Source organism: Phodopus roborovskii, unplaced genomic scaffold (assembly GCF_943737965.1).
Source record: "Phodopus roborovskii unplaced genomic scaffold, PHOROB, whole genome shotgun sequence".
In the NCBI taxonomy this organism is placed as follows: Eukaryota; Metazoa; Chordata; class Mammalia; order Rodentia; family Cricetidae; genus Phodopus; species Phodopus roborovskii.
In genome coordinates this window covers 24,284,193-24,301,412 of record NW_026126549.1, presented here as the reverse complement: position 1 = coordinate 24,301,412, position 17,220 = coordinate 24,284,193, and the positions used below count along the sequence as shown (strand labels likewise).

The 17,220-nt window shown below is 41.4% G+C and overlaps 1 protein-coding gene across 2 annotated transcripts in view; it reads right to left on the bottom strand.

Annotated features, from left to right (window-relative positions):
- Positions 1 to 11,021, bottom strand: part of Malt1 (MALT1 paracaspase) — a 42,457-nt gene extending 31,436 nt beyond the window's left edge. For both annotated transcript variants that reach the window (XM_051200763.1, XM_051200764.1), the window contains exons 1-2: positions 10,697 to 11,021; positions 4,557 to 4,723 (exon numbers count right to left, since the gene is read on the bottom strand). In XM_051200763.1, the coding sequence (XP_051056720.1) occupies positions 4,557 to 4,723; positions 10,697 to 10,923 (394 nt within the window). In that variant the 5' untranslated portion in view covers positions 10,924 to 11,021. The remainder of the gene's footprint in view (positions 1 to 4,556; positions 4,724 to 10,696) is intronic.
- Positions 11,022 to 17,220: the final 6,199 nt, after the last annotated feature.

Genomic DNA, 17,220 nt, shown 5'->3' with positions numbered 1-17,220 from the left:
CGGCACTTCAACTGAGTTAGTTGCACAAGTAATGTGAGAGCTAGTTTTTCTCAACTTGATTCCAACTAGAGACACGTGAGAAGCTGAGCTGGTGCATAACTAGAAGCTTCACTCCTACTGACTAGTGTTTATGGTACTGAAAGGTACTCTGCACACTACTGAAGGAGAAAGACAATCTTCAACATCTCCCAGCTACAAACAGTGCAGCACACAACAGAGCAATTGTGGCACAGATGTCATGGGAGTGACCAAGCACTTTTGATTGGATTTAATGCCCATTCCATGAGATAGAACCCATACCCAACACCACTAAAATGAACTGGAACCTGAAACTAGATAGGTCATGGGCCAACGGGGAAACCTACTACTACCATTCTGCAAAAAGAACAGCAATAAAATGGCCCCTAGTGACATACTGCTATATACATATATCAGAATATTGCTCAACCTTCATCAGAGAAGCTTCTTGCAGTAGAGGAAAATTAACACAAAAAACCATGAGTGGATAATGGGAAGAGTGAGAGACTCTGGAGCACTCAGTCTTAAATGTCACAAAGTCCTTCCCAAGGCCCAGGGATCTATGCAAAAGAATAGGTAGAAAGACTGTAAGAGTAGGGGATGGTGGACAGCTCCAAGGAAACAGTGTCTTCTAGATACAGAAGGGGAAGTGGGCACAGAGGCCCACCCCTAACCAACAAGCTATTTGTAATTGATGCCCACTGGCTAAGAGAAAATCAGTTTTCAACAATGGAGTATATTATGTATATACTAGGTATATCAACTACTTTCCAGGGAAGTCTCCATGTCCAGGAGTAGTTGGCCAGAAGTGTGTGTGTGTGTGTGTGTGTGTGTGTTGGACTTTTTGTTTCATTTTTTTTGGTCTTATTTGTTGTTTGTTTTGAGTTTTGCTTTTTGTTTTGTGGTTTATTGTTGGAGAGGAAGAAAACATGGAGTTGCATGGGTAGCTCCAGAGGTAAAGTAGAACTTGGGAGGAGTTGGGGGGGGTATATGATCAAAATATATTTTATAAAAAATCTGTTTAAATTTTTGTTATTATTATTTTTATGTGTATGTAAATATGATACATGTGAGTATGGTGAGTATACATGTGTGTGTGCAGGTGTATGTACCTGTGATGAATACCAGGGACATCAAAACTAGGAGCAGTTTAACAAATAATTCAAGGAAGACCAGATCTAGAGCAAAGTAGTTAACCCATGTGCTGTGGAAAAGTCCAATGAGAGAGCCAGCAGAAGGGGGACACCTCATTCCTAGGGTACAAGAATTTAGGAGCATATATTTCAGGATGAAACCAAACTTATCTTCAACTTCATGTGAGTGGCCACTGGAAGTGACTCCCTGCTCTGCTTTGGCTACTTTCAGCTTTCAGAACAAATGTGAAGGAATCTCAGTTAGCCTTTTAAAAGACAAGGGCCTCTATACTGCAGTTATCTTTCTCTTAAGAGCTGTCTCTGGCTGCAGTTGCCTAACAATGGCAAAATCATATTAAAGTTCTTTCTTGAGTCATAATGAATCATTTGGAGCTGAAAGGTCTGGTAAGATGCCATGGCATCTTCTACAGAACACATCTTACCCTAATCACACCTCCCTGCAAGGACTGTCAGAGAAAAACGGCTTTCTGTGGAAAAAGAACTAATGCTTCCTGTGAAATGGCATCAAGTACAAAAGAGACAACACCAGTGCACTCTGCATCTTCACTAAAAAGGAAAACTGGAGATCAGATAAACTTACATTTATATATTAAACTTTTTTTTTTTTTGAGAGGGTCTCACTATGTAGCTCCAGCTGTCCTAGAACTCACTATGTAGACAAGGCTAGCTCTGAACTCAGGAATTCACCTGCCTCTACTTCCCAAGTTCTAAGAAAAATAATTGATTAATTATAATTATAATTGTTTTTTTATAGTTGTTCTAGTTTTGGTATCTGCCTGCCATACTGACTTTTTAATAGGCATAAACGATGGCCTTGTTCACCTCTGAATTCATATACCTTTAATGCCTGAAACTGTGAAGGTAATGGAATATAAGAAGTGCTCAAAGCAAAGTCACAAACTAAACTGATTTTTGTCAGAGCTTACATTTTTCTTATGATAGTCTTATTCTAAAACTTCTTATTAAGACATAAAAGATACTTTCTATAATTATGTTTTGTTTGTTTGGGAAAGAGTATCACTCTGAAACTAAAGCTCGCCTGGTTTCACTATGTAGTAACTCAGGGTACTCTTCTAACTTCAGCTCTCTGACTGCTGGATTACAGGCATGAGCTTCCATTCTATATGATTCCTGAAACTCTGTGAGGCATAAAATACCCCATTCACTGTGTAAGTAACACCACCTATAGTCAGAGTGATTATATCATTGGAAAAGAGTAAACTGCAAGTTATATTTACTTCCCAGAAAGGCTTAAATTTCTAGAAGCTTTGGTGCTCTATAAAGCATGAGAAATTAGTAGCTATTACAGTGCAGTAGGCTATTGGATTTCAGTCCTTACAACTGCTGGCTATCTACTGTTTGAAGCACAGAGTACATAAAAAAAATTTTTAAATGCTCCTTTAGGACATTCATTGTTTAGAGATGGGCAATAATTACATGCAGCATCTGCATTAGTTTATAGGTCCTAGTTGAAGAAGCCAAGCATTCAATACAGTGCACCTCCAAAGGAGGCATGAAAGGGTATAAGAGGATGGCTGGGAATCCATCTGGTTATATCTCCAGGGTCTGTTGCTTTTTACTTATCCAACAAGTCTGTTTTTGTTTGGTGATCCGTGTGGCTCTTGGAAAGCTGACTCAGCTTAACTCCATTCTTGGCTTTAAGCCAGGCATATCAACACATTCCATGTCCTTGGCTACAGTGACAGTATTAGGGACAAGCAAGTGAACAAAACTAGTTAACTAGAATAAACCTGCTTTTTGCTTAGCATTCTGCAACAAAGATAAATAAGCCCAAGAACACCCAGCAGACATCCTGGGCTAGGTGAATGTCAGATTTAAAAGGAAGTCAATGCCAAGAGAGAAGAGGGAAAACAGCACAGTTAGAGCTCTTCTTTGCCTCTAAGAAATATTTTACCTTTATCAATTTGAGTTTGGGTATCTGGTAGATTTAACTGACAATTTACCACTGTATCTTATTTTCTGAATTTTCTCATATTAAAAATATATCATAGGGGCTGGAGAGATGGCTCAGTGGCTAAGAGTGTTTAGTGCTCTTACAGAGGACACAGGTTCAATTCCCAGCACTCACCACCAAGTAGTTCATAAGTACCTATAACTTCCATTCCACGGGATCCTATGCCCTCTGGTCTAGGAGTAACTGCACGAATGTGGTGAATATAAACTTATGCAGGCATAAACACATATCCATAAATAATTTAAAAAATACACCATAATCAATATGGTTATATAAAGAAACATTAACATCTTCTGGGCTTGACTGGATTATTTGCTTCTAATGGGACATATGGCCAAATGGAATCCTGGAAAGGAGGCTTGCACAGTGGCTGCCACCAGCAACATTTGTTTACCTGAAACAGGATCTGACTATGTAGTCCAGGCTGGCCTGGAACTCTTAAGCTTCCTTTTAGCCTCTATAATACTGGGAATTCAGACATGGACTACCATAGATGGCCCATCAAGCAACTTTGATGAAATGTCCTCCCTCTCTTATAATCACTGTAGCTGATCAACTCCACCTGCAGCTACATGGAGGACAGATTGTTTTCTGTTTATTTAAATAGCCATCTCTCCAGCCTGTTTGCTATTTGTTTTAATTTTATATTTTATTTTTTATTTATGTGTGTTTTCGCCTCTGTGTATATGCAGGTGAGTGTAGGTAATGTCAAAAGTCAAAAGAAGACACCAGATCCTCTGGACCTGGTATTACAGGCAGTTGTGAGTTGTCTGATGTGGGTGCAGGGAACCATGCTTGGGTCCTATGGAAGAAGAGTAAGTGCTCTTAACTAATGAGCCATCTTCCCAGCCCCTTGCTTCCTATTCTCCTCATGACTTTGCATATGAAAAGCTTCACTTAATACAGGCATAATAAGAAAATTTATATGACTAACATTTCAAAAGTACAAAAATGGCAAAACACAGTGAACATCTGTTTTACTCACCAGTATATACACATATGTACACTGTGTTTTGGGCTACACTATTTCAGTGCATGGTATAGAAACCTTACGTGTAAATTCTTTAGCATGCATCTTCCCAGAATATGGACTACTGGACTACAATATTATGGCATAAGTCTCTAATATCAATTATGTGGACAACATTCAAATTTTTAAAATAATTGCTTTAAAATGTCTTGTATAGCTTGCTTCTTGAACTATAATCCAATACTTTTGATGTCTTCTTTGGTCTCAAAATGGGGGAGGGAGAATGAGGCTCTAGGAATTTAAATTTTCCAAAAATACTGAACACAATTTGCCTGGTCAAAAGATGTATTTTTCTCTAAATTTGACTCCATGAATTTCTGAAGAACATTCCTGAGGGGGGGGGACACACACACAACCAAACAAAAACAATCCCACCTACCTGGGGGGTTGAGAAGCTGAAGAACCTCAGTGTGTTCCAAAGCCTGTAGGATGTCGTTCAATTCTGAGACTGTACATCCTTTTTCACCCATTAGTTTTAGTAAACAAAAACTTGGGCTTCCCTCTGGCTCCAATACCTTAAGAGAACACTGCTCCAGGTCCAGGCAACTGAAACAACAGATGTAATTCATGATATACCTAATATGTAGCTAGACCATTATAGGTGCTGTACAGAAAAAAGCCTTGGGTGGTAGGAAACTAATTACATTATGAAAACTAGGGCCCTTCCATCCTCCTTTCCCACCTCCAGCCTTCCTCCCTCTTCTCCAGTCTCTTCTCCCCTTGCTCCTTTAATTAAATCAGAAGGGTGTGAGAGACATTTAGTCTTGATGCTATGCAAACTTTTATCCTTTAATTGAAGAGTGGAAAAGACCAGAAAGTTTCTCTGCCCTATTTAATTAATTACTCACTTAGACAGGGTTTTACTATGTGTTCTGGCAGGCCTGGAACTTGCTACAAAGGCCAGCTGGCCGTTAGAGAGCTACCCATCTTTGCTTCCCAAGTGCTGAATGCTAGGGCATCACACCAGGTTTCTTTACTCTTTCTTTCTTCTTTTTACTCTCCCCCCCCCCTCTCTCTGTGTGTGTGTGTGTTTTAACAAAGAAAATATTTTTATTTGTGTATCAAAGACTTTATGGTTAACAGTTGCTGTCAAGACCAAGACACAAAAGATTAAAAAGCTATAGATGATAACCACTATTGGATTCAACCTACCTTGGTTATTTTAGACAACATTTCTGATACACTTCCAGCTGAATGATATGTGTTCATATAACAGAATTACAGTTCCCTTAACTCTTTCTTTAAAGATGAAGTGGAATATGACCCAAAATGAAGGAACTAACTAGTTGGCAATATGCTGCTATCAACTAAGAGGAATATGCCCCTCATCCCATGAGGCCAAAATTCCTTAAATCATAGCATGAACATATAAATAGTGTGAGAAGTGTTAAGAACAGAGAAGCTTATGCCTCAAAAATGATAATGGATAGATAATCAATATTATAAAGTTAGCAACTGGAAAAGGCATTAAGAAGCCCTTGCTAAAGATCATATATTAGAAATAAATTACTAAGTTTTCAAATGAATAGGAGATTAATAAATACATGAGTACAGTATAAAAATACATGTTTCATGATTCACAAGTTTGCCAGGCTCTGAGACATGACATTACATCAGATACAACTAGGATTTTTAACCAATATAGAAAAAGCTCAATAGACAGAGTTTTCCTTCCTAACAAAGAACAAAGATCAAACTGAAGTTAAATATTTCTGTTCCAAAACAAGGTATAAAGATAAAAGTAAGATTTTGTTTATCTTTTTGTTTTACTGTTTTTCTGCATAGGCATTCACTGGCTTTTGGCTTAGGTGATATGTATACATACCCAACTTTCATCTTTCCTTTTCTAGTTATATTCTTGTAACAGTGTACTTTGATGTGGCTTCTGTAAACTTGAATTTGGTAAAGAACTTCTTTATCACCAAAGCAGATGAACTCTGCTTTAAAAAATTACTTTTAGGTGCTAGAGAAATGGCTCAGTGGTAAAGAGAACTCACTGCTCTTCTAGAGATCTGAGTCCAGTTCCTAGCACACACATCAGTCACATGGCTTATAACCACCTGTAACTCTAGCTCTGGAGACATTATTTTCACTTCGGAATAGAAAAGCAAATGGATGGTTGAGTTAGGAACAAGCCTAACTCAAGATTTTTTTTTTTTTAAAAAAATTTATTGTTTTAGGGTCAGGGTGGTCTCAGGCTTAAATGCCTTTTGCCTTTTCCTTCCAAATGCTAGAAACACAGGCATTTACTACAGTGTCTCGTTTATGTGGTCCTGGGATGGAACCATATATATTAGGCAAACATTCTACCAAGTGAGCTACAGCCCCAACTTGATTCAATATTTTGAAAGAAGCATTCTTATGTTGCATTAGAACAGGCTGGAATGGGAAATTAAGAGAGGGAGAGGGAGAGATCAAGCAAGTACTAGAAGAAACTGGATAAGATATGGGGCCTTAGCCTAATGTGGCAGTAGGTGCTGGATTTTAAATATATACTGAACATATAACAGGCAGGATTTACTGACAAAAAAATGATATGTACACAAGTAAAGTCAGGAATGACTGGAGTTTTTAGTCTGAACAACTGGAGAGATGTAGTAGTCACTCAGATACAGAGAAATAAGGGCAAGAGGTTTACATATATGACAGTACATATTAAGTTTTGGACATGTTACATTTAAGACACCTACTAGTCATTTAAGAGGAGTGAGCAATAGCAGTATACATACATACATACATCTGGGAAAAGCAGATATAGTGGCTGTAATCAACTTGACTGTATTTAAAACCATGAGTGAAGGATAATATCAGGAGATTATGCAGAAAAACATTGAGAGATAGAAGCATGAGTTGTAGTGCCCTTCGAAATTCAGACTGATGAGACAGATGATGAGGGACATCTGCATTAATCTTTTAAAGACATGCTTTCATTTTTACCACAATCTGCTTGAGGGTAAGATTTTTGTAGTGTCTTCTGCACTGCAGACAACAGCAACAGATGTTTCCCCTTGGTTCATGCTTCACAATCCTACTTTCAAGCACTCTGCTTAGACAATTTAGGTATTTTAAAGCATTCTAAAAGTTCTGCCAATCCTTGGAGTTCAGCAGTACCATGCACCATTAATCAACATATGTTGGCACACTAACAATATGTCTAAACCAGCAGCAAGACATCTGATTTTAGCCAACACAGTGGTGCATACCTTTAATCCCAACACCGAGAGGCAGAGGAGGCTCTCTCTGTGTCCAAGGCTAGGTCATTCTACATAGCAAGTTCCAGGTCAGTCAGGGCTATAGCGATCCTTCCTTAAAGTGTCTGATGTTAGATGGGTTAGAGAAGAATGAGGGTTTGAATGCAGGGTCTCTGGTTATAGCAAACTAGACCATACGCAAAGATTCAACTTAAATCATCAATAATCACCTGAAAATATTTCTGGAGACAGTTCTAAATGGACTCTTCCTGTGACTTATATTATTAAATTCTCATGTAACTTAAATAAATATGTAAAGAGTGAGGGAGAAATGTGACAACAGGCCGAGCATGGTGGTGCTCAGAAAGCAGAGGCAGGAGGATCATGGCAAGTTGGAGGCCAGCCTAGTTTATGTAGACAGACCTCATCTCAAACCAAATCAAAGCAACAGAGAGAGAGAGAGAGAGAGAGAGAGAGAGAGAGAGAGAGAGAGAGAGAGAGAGAGAGAAGAAAAATAAATCAAAAAGGAAAATTTCTGAGATTAGGGTTGTGAATCCAATGAAATTCATATTTTCCCAGGACTTGTTATATACCTTGGATCAAACTGTGCAATCAAAGGAAACACCTTTGTGACCTTTTATCATTAGATGTTCTTCTAGAGCCACATGAAATCACTTTTAAAAACTTTTAACTTTTGTTACTGTTTGTGAGACAGCATCTTAATTATTTATGTAGCACTAGCAGGCCCAGAACTCACACTGATCCTCCTGCCTATGCTTCCTGAGTACACCACCATGCCTGGCTTTCAGTACTAACTTTTAATAGCAATCAATTCTCATGATGTCACTGGTGTGAGTTTATTACTTCCTGATTCTCCAACCCTCTCCACCCCAATCAACCTACATGGAGCTATCTAACCACCATCTTGGACGTCTCATGAAACTTACCTGACTCTTACAGGAATCAACCTAGAATTCTAAGACTCTAAAAAATGAACAATAAGTAACTGGCTTTCTCTCTATACTAACTCCTTGTAAAGTGTCTTTCAACTTTTCCCTAAGTACCCCCCTACAATGATCAGCACCATCCCGAAGTTTACCTAGTAGTATTTTACTGAAGGCTTGGGAAGAAAAACTTAAAACCCAACATTAAGTACTCAGTCCTTTTATAGTTCAATAGCCATTTGTCTTTTAGGCAGAGCTTAGTACACTGACCTTTGTGCCTTCCTCCATCACTATGCAGGCTCTCTCCAGGAAGCCTAGATAGAGCCTTTCTTAACTGGATTCAGTTAACACCATAACACCCTGCAGGTCTGCCCTCAAAGGAAACAATTTCTTCTATTAGGTGAGTCTAGAAGTTGAGGAGTTTATGAAGCTTGTATACACCCAAAGCCCAATGTATTTTTTTCTCCTAGGACAGAACGCATATCCTCTGTCTGCTCAACTTTTCTAGCTCATTGTTTGTCTGACTTTTTCTTGAGACAGGGCCTCATATGCCTGATCTGGTCTTGAACTCCTTGATCCTCTTACCTCTATCTCCTATGTGCTAGGATTATAAGTATGTGTCACCAGGTCTGGCTTAGTTTGCTATTTTTTTTATTTTTTTATTTTAAAATCAGGCAACATAGGTCTCTTCTACTTGAGCAACAATCCCTTACCAATATTACTCTTTGCCTCAATCCTAAACTCTGAAGCTCAGGGTTGCTGTGAAGGTTTAGGCGGACAATGTATGTGAACAGTACACTGGAATATACTATGTGTTCAAAAAAAAATGGTATTATTTACACCCAACCTAGCCATTTCATGTTACTGTGAATGTTCCTGAAAAGCAGTCTATTAGAACTTCCAGCTAATAAGAAGCACTCAATAAATACAATTTTGAATAAAGGACTCCCCTCTCAATTTAAGAAGTATTTGTCTAAGAGAAGTTCTATGTATAGCACAAAATAAGAAATGACTTCTGCTCCTCAGCTTATAAAGATTATAAAAATTACAGTAAAAGTCAAAGTTTATAGTTATTTGACAAGAAACTGGAGGAGTTAAAAGGCTGGAACCTTGGCGAGGGTATAAAGCAGTGGTTCAAAGTTCCATTTGGGAACCCCCAGTGCAGTTCCTGAGACCACTTTCAGGTGGCTCTCAAGGTTAAAGCTTTTTTTTTTCTTACTAGTACTGTCACTATTTTCTTTTATTCTTAAAGATTTCTAAGTTCTGATACTTATGATACTGCAAAGGAATGAATCGAATAATAATAATAATAAAAGAATTTAGCTCTACAACTAAGCTAAGTCACCATAAAGATGTTAAAAACACTCAGCAGTTTGAGGCAAGAAGAATGCTACAAGATATAGACTAGACTGCTTGATATGGTGTTCTAGGACTCCTCAGGCTACAGTGCGATCCTGTCTCAAAAAACAAGAAGAAGATGAAGAAGAAAAAAGACTTCAAGATGAGTATTTTGGTGCCAGCTTGGGATCCCAGCTTTGGGGGCACTGAAACAGGACAGAGAAATCTGTGGACAGGTTAAGCTACATAGAAAGATCTTATTTAAAACAATTAAAAACCAGCCCCCCCCCAAAGCAACAGACTTTAAAAATGTTAATCGATGCTCGTTTTGTTTTTGTACAAACCTTTTCTGAAGGGAAAAACAAACAAACAAAAACAACCAACCAACCACACAAACAAACAAAAAAAACCCTACATCGTCTCTGCTACCACGTTAAAATTTACTTAAGGCCAGTATTTTAAGAGTTACTGGCTTTACGTTCAAGTAATAAATATTTACATACACCTGCAAAAGATAGAGAACCCCCACAAAAGCTATTTGTAGTCTTTAATAATTTGTAGTCTTTAATAACTCAGGAGCGTGAGAGTATTGAGATGCAAACTTTAAGAATCACTGACTGAAGTCCCTTTTCTCAGCAGGAAAGCAGTTTAATTTCTTTGGTGAGCTCATAGGACTGAAGACGACGGTGCATTTGGTCCGGTCTTTTCCCTCCTTCTGTCCCTCTACCTGGCCACCTGCAAGCTTCACTCCTCTATCCGCCCGGGTCCCACCAGATTGCCCTTTGGGTTCCGAGGGCTGTATCCACATCCATCCCTCTCTTTTGCTTTAAAACCCAGTGGATTACAACCCTGCAGACAAACTTTCCTCCTCTCAACACAACCCGGGTCAATTCCCAGCGATCGCTTTCCAGCTCGGGGGCGGAGGATCGGTGTGAAGGGGCCGCCTGGCCGTCAGGGTCAGTCCCTTCCCGATCCCGGGGCTCTTGTCGGTCTCGCGCGACTCCCTGCCCGGGGGCACACCCCTCCACCCAAGGGTCCCGGCTCACCTGAGCCGGAGTCGCCCCCGACTGCCGGCCAGTTCAGCCAGCTGCCTCCAGCCCCGGCCCTCGGGTGCCCGGTCCAAGCTCTCGCTGAGTCTCCGCAGCAGCGGCTCCGGCAAGCGGTTGAGGGTTGCACCGGCTGGAGGGGCGCTCGGAGGCCCGGAGGGCGCGGTCGGGGTCGGCTGCACAGCCGGGGGCAGCGAGGCCTGCAGCGGCTGTCCCCACAGCGACATGGCTACGCTGGTGGCCCCGACTGCCCTGCTCCAGCCGGTCACCTCGGGCTTCGGCGCCCGCGCACTTTCCGCTTGCCCCTCGCCGTCCCGGGAGCCACAGGAGCGGAAGGAGAAGTCGGCCGCACAGCGGGGCCCTCACAGGAAGAAGCACTGGTCCGGGACCGCGCGACAGGTTCCCCTGTGAAGGCGCCGGGCGCGCCAGCCGAAGAGAGGGGCGGGCTTAGGGGGCGGGGCCTGGCTGCGCGCGTGTGTGTGGGCGGGGATTGGGTGGGGCCTCGTTGCTATATGAGGGCGGCCTCCTCCAATTGCAGGGAGAGACGGGCTCGGGGGCGGGGCATGGGGTGGGGCCGGTTCGTTAGTGGCAACCTCACCTGCAGTGACGGGGGCGGGATGGGGGGCGGGGCCTGGCTGCGGGGTGTGCGACCCATCGCCTCCGCCTCTTTGGACCGGGCGGGGTGTGGGCGTGGCGTGCGGCCGCACCTCCTCTGCCGCTTCTGACTGCGGAGCAGGAAGGGATGGGTGGGTATAGCTCTTGGAGGAAGCGGTGGAGAACTGCCACAGCTAGGAAGCCTGTGGCGTAGGAGCTTCCCGGGACCGTGGGAGGATGCTTACCTCACCCCGGAGAGGGTAGCACGCGCTTCCTGGAGGCGCCCCCCCCCACGCGCGCGTCTGCTCTCAGAGGACCCCAGGGCTTGCGTATGTGCGGTGTTGGCCCAGAAGCCTCCAGCTCACCACATTGGGCAACCTCAACAGATGATTCCTCTGCAAGCGGATGGTGTTGCTAGAGGGAAGTAGTGGAATTGGAGATTCAGATACTCATAAGGGAATCGACCCAACTCTTTTCAAGATTGAGTTACTTATCTGTGGATTCAGAGTTGCAGTGTGGTTGTAGGGCTCAGCTCTTGCATGTCTGAAGCTTTGGGTTCATCCTCAGCTCCGCAAAAGCAAGCAAGCAAAACCCAAATATTTAGGTCCTGGAAACAGTTGATTTTAGCAGTAATGGTGTGGTGTCCTTCGGATCAAACTGTCGTTCACTGTATTCATATTCCAAGCAGTTCCCCTGAACAAGCTAGAGTCTAGATCACAGGTGATTTACATCATTCAGGGGAACTGCTTGGAATACAAACACAGACTAGATTCTAGATGAAGCGACAGGAGGTACACTTGAACTCTTGCCTAGTCTCATCCACAGCAAAGGCTGTTATCCCATTGGGAACTAGGCTTGCTGACATAGGAACAAACAGCTTATGGTGACCCGTCAGGTAGCTCTGAGATGCAAGTCTTCCTGGCCCAATTTATCACTCCTTTAGCTTTTCATTACTCCCTGCAGCAGTAATTTGAATAACCAGATTCTCAGAGTTGTTGGCAGGGTGGGTGTTTTACATACATATTGCACCACATTCTAGTACAGCCAGTCACTGAGTTTGCTATGACCTTAGTATGCTGATTTCTGTCTCTCGCCTGTTAAAATGGGACTCAATTGTAATATATAGAGTTCTTGCCAGGATGAAAATATTTGATGCTGATAAAACACTCAGTACAATGATACTCACCTTTTTTCCCTTAACAGCACAAAGAAGGCCTGTTTCACATTCAAGTTGAATTAGAAAGCTCTCCCCATCTTTTCTAGTGTCTATGTTTTCCTCAGTCATTGGACATATAGTTTTCTTTTACCTATGTGTGCTGGTTATGGGCATTAAAGTGTTCTAGGTGTATGTGTGCACGTGTGTTTGGGGGCCTTATGTAGTCCAAGCTGGCCCTAAACTTATCCCTGTCTTCACCTCCTGAGAGCTGGGATTAGAGGTATTCACCAATTGCACAGTTCTATGCAGAACTAGTTATGGAATCCAAGGCCTGACATATGTTAGGCAAGCACTCTATCAGCTATGTTACATCACCAGTCCTAAGTTCTAATCTATTCTCATTCTACATTTTAATTTAAATTCAATTAAATTTTAATTCAATAATTTTATTTCCCCTTACAAACCTACTTGTGAAAGTCATTGCTTGTGGCGATTCTCCCATGTGAAAGGATCATAAATGTATACTTACACTGTTTACCCTGTGGGTGTACTTTCTGTTTTCAGCCTGTGCTTCCTTACTCAGTGTAGCTTAGCTAGATACCATAGTGGTTCTCTTCCCATTCCCCTACTTTCGAAGTGCCTTTTTCACTTCATCCACCTCCTAAAAGTTTTTCCTACCCAGCTGTTTTAGAATCTATACAGCCACCTTTCCCACTACTCTCCATTGGGTACTTTGATACATTACATTTTATGGTTGGTATATTTCTCCTCTTAATAAAATGCCCTATTTCTACTACCTAATTTTCACTTATCTTCTGAGGCATAAGTGACTTTTAAAGTTAGCTGTGAGTTCAAATCTTGATGCTGTCACTTGTCACTGATACCCTCTTTGGTGAATTATTGAGCCTGTCTGAGCTTCAGGTCTGTGCCTGTAAAAGGCAGAAGATAATAGTACCTATCAATATAATTATTGGGGAAAGTAGGCACAGCATATCCATTGCTTAAGGACGGGAGTACATTCTGAGCTATGCATCAAGAGGTGACTTTTGTCGTGTGAACCCAGTCTCATGGGACAGCAGGTGCAGTCTGTTGTTATTCTGGTTTGATTTCTGTTGCTATGATCCACACCACTACCAAAACCAACTTTTGGAGGTTTCTTTCATCTTACCATCATTAAGGGAAGTCAGGGCAGGAACTGATGTGGAGATCATATAGGGAATGCAGCTTACTGGTTTGCCTCCATGGCTTGCTCAGATTGCTTTTTTCTACAACTGCCCAGTGATGACACTGCCCACAGTGAGTTTGCCCCTCCACCAACAATCAAGAATCTGTCCCTCAGATTTACCTGCAGGTAATCTGAGAGAGGCATTTTCTTAATTGAGATTCCCTCTTCCCAGATGACCCCAGCTGTTAGTAAACGGACAAAAAACAAGACAAAACAAAACAAGTGATCAATATTTAATATTTAATAACTTACTTTTTCCTCCATCAATAATTATATTAATGACAGGAGGACATTTGTGAGTGGAAATGTGGCTTTAATTTTCTAATCTTTCAGTTAAAAATCCATTTATTTACTGAGTGTGTGTGTGGTGGTAGAGCAGACATGTAGAGGTCAGAGGACAACTTTGGAGAGAAGATTCCCTTCTTCCACTATATGGGTCCTTGGATTGAACTCAGGTAGTCATGTTTGACAGTAAATGCCTTTCCCACTGAGCCATCTCACTGGCCCAAGATAACAACTTTTAAATCTCCCTTAAATATAATGCATGTGTATAGATATTAAATATCATTGGGAGTTGTTCCTTATTAACTGAAAGGGATAAAAGTCTGAATCTGGACAACTTGAGGAAGCTCATGATTGCATTCTATGAAAGTCTGATGACATAATTGTAATAATCTTACTCATGGATGTAGACACTGACTCATAGTTCTTTTTTTTTTTTAAACATAATTTGATTGTGGATGTCAACCAAAAATGACAGATAGTATAGTTCATAAACGAACAGGTCTTAAAAGACTTGGCATAGGAGAATATCTAAAGGCCTTTGGGTCTATATATGCTGAAGTCAAGGGAACTGAAAATGGTGAGAGTTAAATGGCATTATTTCCATCCCTTACTCTATGTCTGCAGCCTTTAGTGACCTCTCTGACTTGCCCCCGAGGTGGGGGCATGAAGGTGACACTCAGACACAATATTGGCCACATCCCTTGCAGTGCATTCTGGCTGATGTTTCCTAAAGAAATGAGGGAATTATTTTATTTTGATTACAGCTTAAGTATAGTAGTTAAGTTTACCAGTGTTCCACACCCTACTTTTGTAACAAATCATCTAGACCTAAATGTTTCTATTCACTATGAAGACTATACTTGTCTAAATTTATCCATTCAGTTATCAGTCAAGTTTCAACCCATTCCTTACATTGTGTCAGACCCTGTGCCAAGTACTATTGAAGGATGGTTTTGTTTTAAATTGAAGTCATGAACCTCAACAAATACACTATGGAGCCAGGCATTGGTGGTGAATGCCTGTGATCCCCGCACTTGGGAGGCAGAGGCAGGCGGATCTCTGTGAGTTTGAGGCCAGCTTGGTCTACAGAGTGAGTTCCAGGAGAGGCTCCAAAGCAACGCAGAGAAGCCTGTCTCAAAAAACAAAACAAACAAACAAACAAAAAACAAATACACTATGACACATGTCAAAGATTTCATGTAACTCATTATTTAGTGAGGGAACCAAAAGTGTTGCTCTTTGGAAGAGATTCCAAAGATGTGATTAACTCCTCCTCCAACCCCAAGCCAAAGAGAGAATCAGTTAGACTGCCACTTTACAGAGTATATTAATGAGCAAGAATTGCTTGCATTGCTGTCAGGTGTCTTCCACTCCTCAGTGTTGTAAGATGGTCCTAGTCAAAAGATGGGAAGACACAGATAAGCACTTCCTTCCTTGTGCCAGAGAAAGAAGTTCTCACAGCAGCAGAGCAGGAAGAAGACCAAGGCGAAGACCCAAGGCAACAAAACACCACTGGAAAGTTAGGAGAGCTGGGGACACGTAAGACAAAGGGCAGAGACCAAAATGAAGGCAGGAGTCAGATCAGAGTATGTCACACTGAAGAACTAAGTTGCCACAGGTTTGTGCCTGTTGTAGGATCAGTGGGTTATATGAGACGCTTTTAAATAGCATGTAGGGTTCTTTTTAATTCATAGTATTTAAAAGAAAATATCTGTCAGAGTAATTAATTCTTTAGTAGTTTGACTAGGGTAATGCCAAATTTAAGTTAAACTGTGATTTTTCTCTAAAAGGATCTATTAAGTTACCAAGACTACCTACAAGTGGCATGTGGGGATGTTAAAATCCTAAAAGTTGGCAAAAGTTTTAAAGTTTGAGAAATTCTGATTTCAGTAAGTGATGGGGAATATTTGAAATATTGTAATCATGATAGTTACTTCACTTTTGGATTTTTGAGAACTCACTTAAGCTGTTCTAGAAAGAGGGCTACAAGCTCAAGGAGTCTTACAGCTGGCTTTGGTGGTGCAGGCCTGTAACTCGAGTACCTGGAGGGCTGAGGTAGGAGGATCGAAATAAGACCAGTCTGAGCTATATATTTGGACTCTGGAAAAGCAAAATATAAACAAGATACATTACAGTATAGTATAGATGAGTGGCCTATATATAGTATAGTACAGTGTAGTATAGTGGGCTTTGCCAAGAGCTATGATCCTAGGAATGGGAAAAAAATACAGATTGAAAAAATACATAGTTATTTTAATCCACCTTGGTAGTTGTTAGATTTGAATGTGAAATATGTCCCACAGGCTCAATTGCTTGAACACCTGATCCCAATTGATGGTATGATTTGGGAAATTATGGAAGCTTAAGGATTTGAGCCCTAGCTCTAGAAACTGTGTTGCTTTGGGTTTGGCCTTGAGGGTAATAGCCTCACCCCTCTTCTGGTCCCAATCTCTCTACTTCCTGCTCAGCCTCTGAGATGTGAGTAAGCAGGGTTATGCTCCTGCCATAGTCTCAGCTACTTTGGATGCCATGCGTTTCCCACTAGGATGGGAAAGTAAATTCTTCCTTTAAGTTGCTTTTGGTCAGTATGAAAAAAGAAGGGAATACAGGAAATTGGTAGTGGGAAGTAAAAGCTATTGCTGTGATAATAATAACCTTGACCACATGGTTTGTGTGTGTTCAGAAGTAGAACACAGGAGGAACAGGGAAAGGGCTTAGAGCAATGGGCTAGCAAAGCCTTAGTATGCTGTAAGCTCACAGTTCTAGGGTAAAGGGGAATTTAAAGAGCTGGTCATATCATATCCCTACTCAGGAGCAGAGAACACTGAATGTGTGCACTCTAGTGCTGAGCTACTTATGTGGTTCAGAACCCTCTGCCTAGGGGACGGTGCCACCCATAGTATGTGTGTCTTCCCACATCATTTTCTGAAGTCAGGATAGTCCTCCATAGACACACCTACAAGCCAACCTAATCCCTCATTGAGACTCCCTTTCAGGTGACACTATATTGTATCAAATTGACAAAACTAACCATCACAATAAGCAGACAAAACACAAGAGTTACAGGGTGTCTTAGTTACTGTTCTATTGCTGTTCAGTTGGGGGCTTGCTTATGTTTTCAGAGGGTTAGTCCATCATCATTATAGCGGGAAGCAGACAAGCATGGTGTTAGATGCAGCAGCAGTGAGAGCTTTATATCCCGATCCATAGGCAGCAGGCAGAGAGACTGAAAAGCTGGGCCTGGCCATTTAAAACCTCAACGCA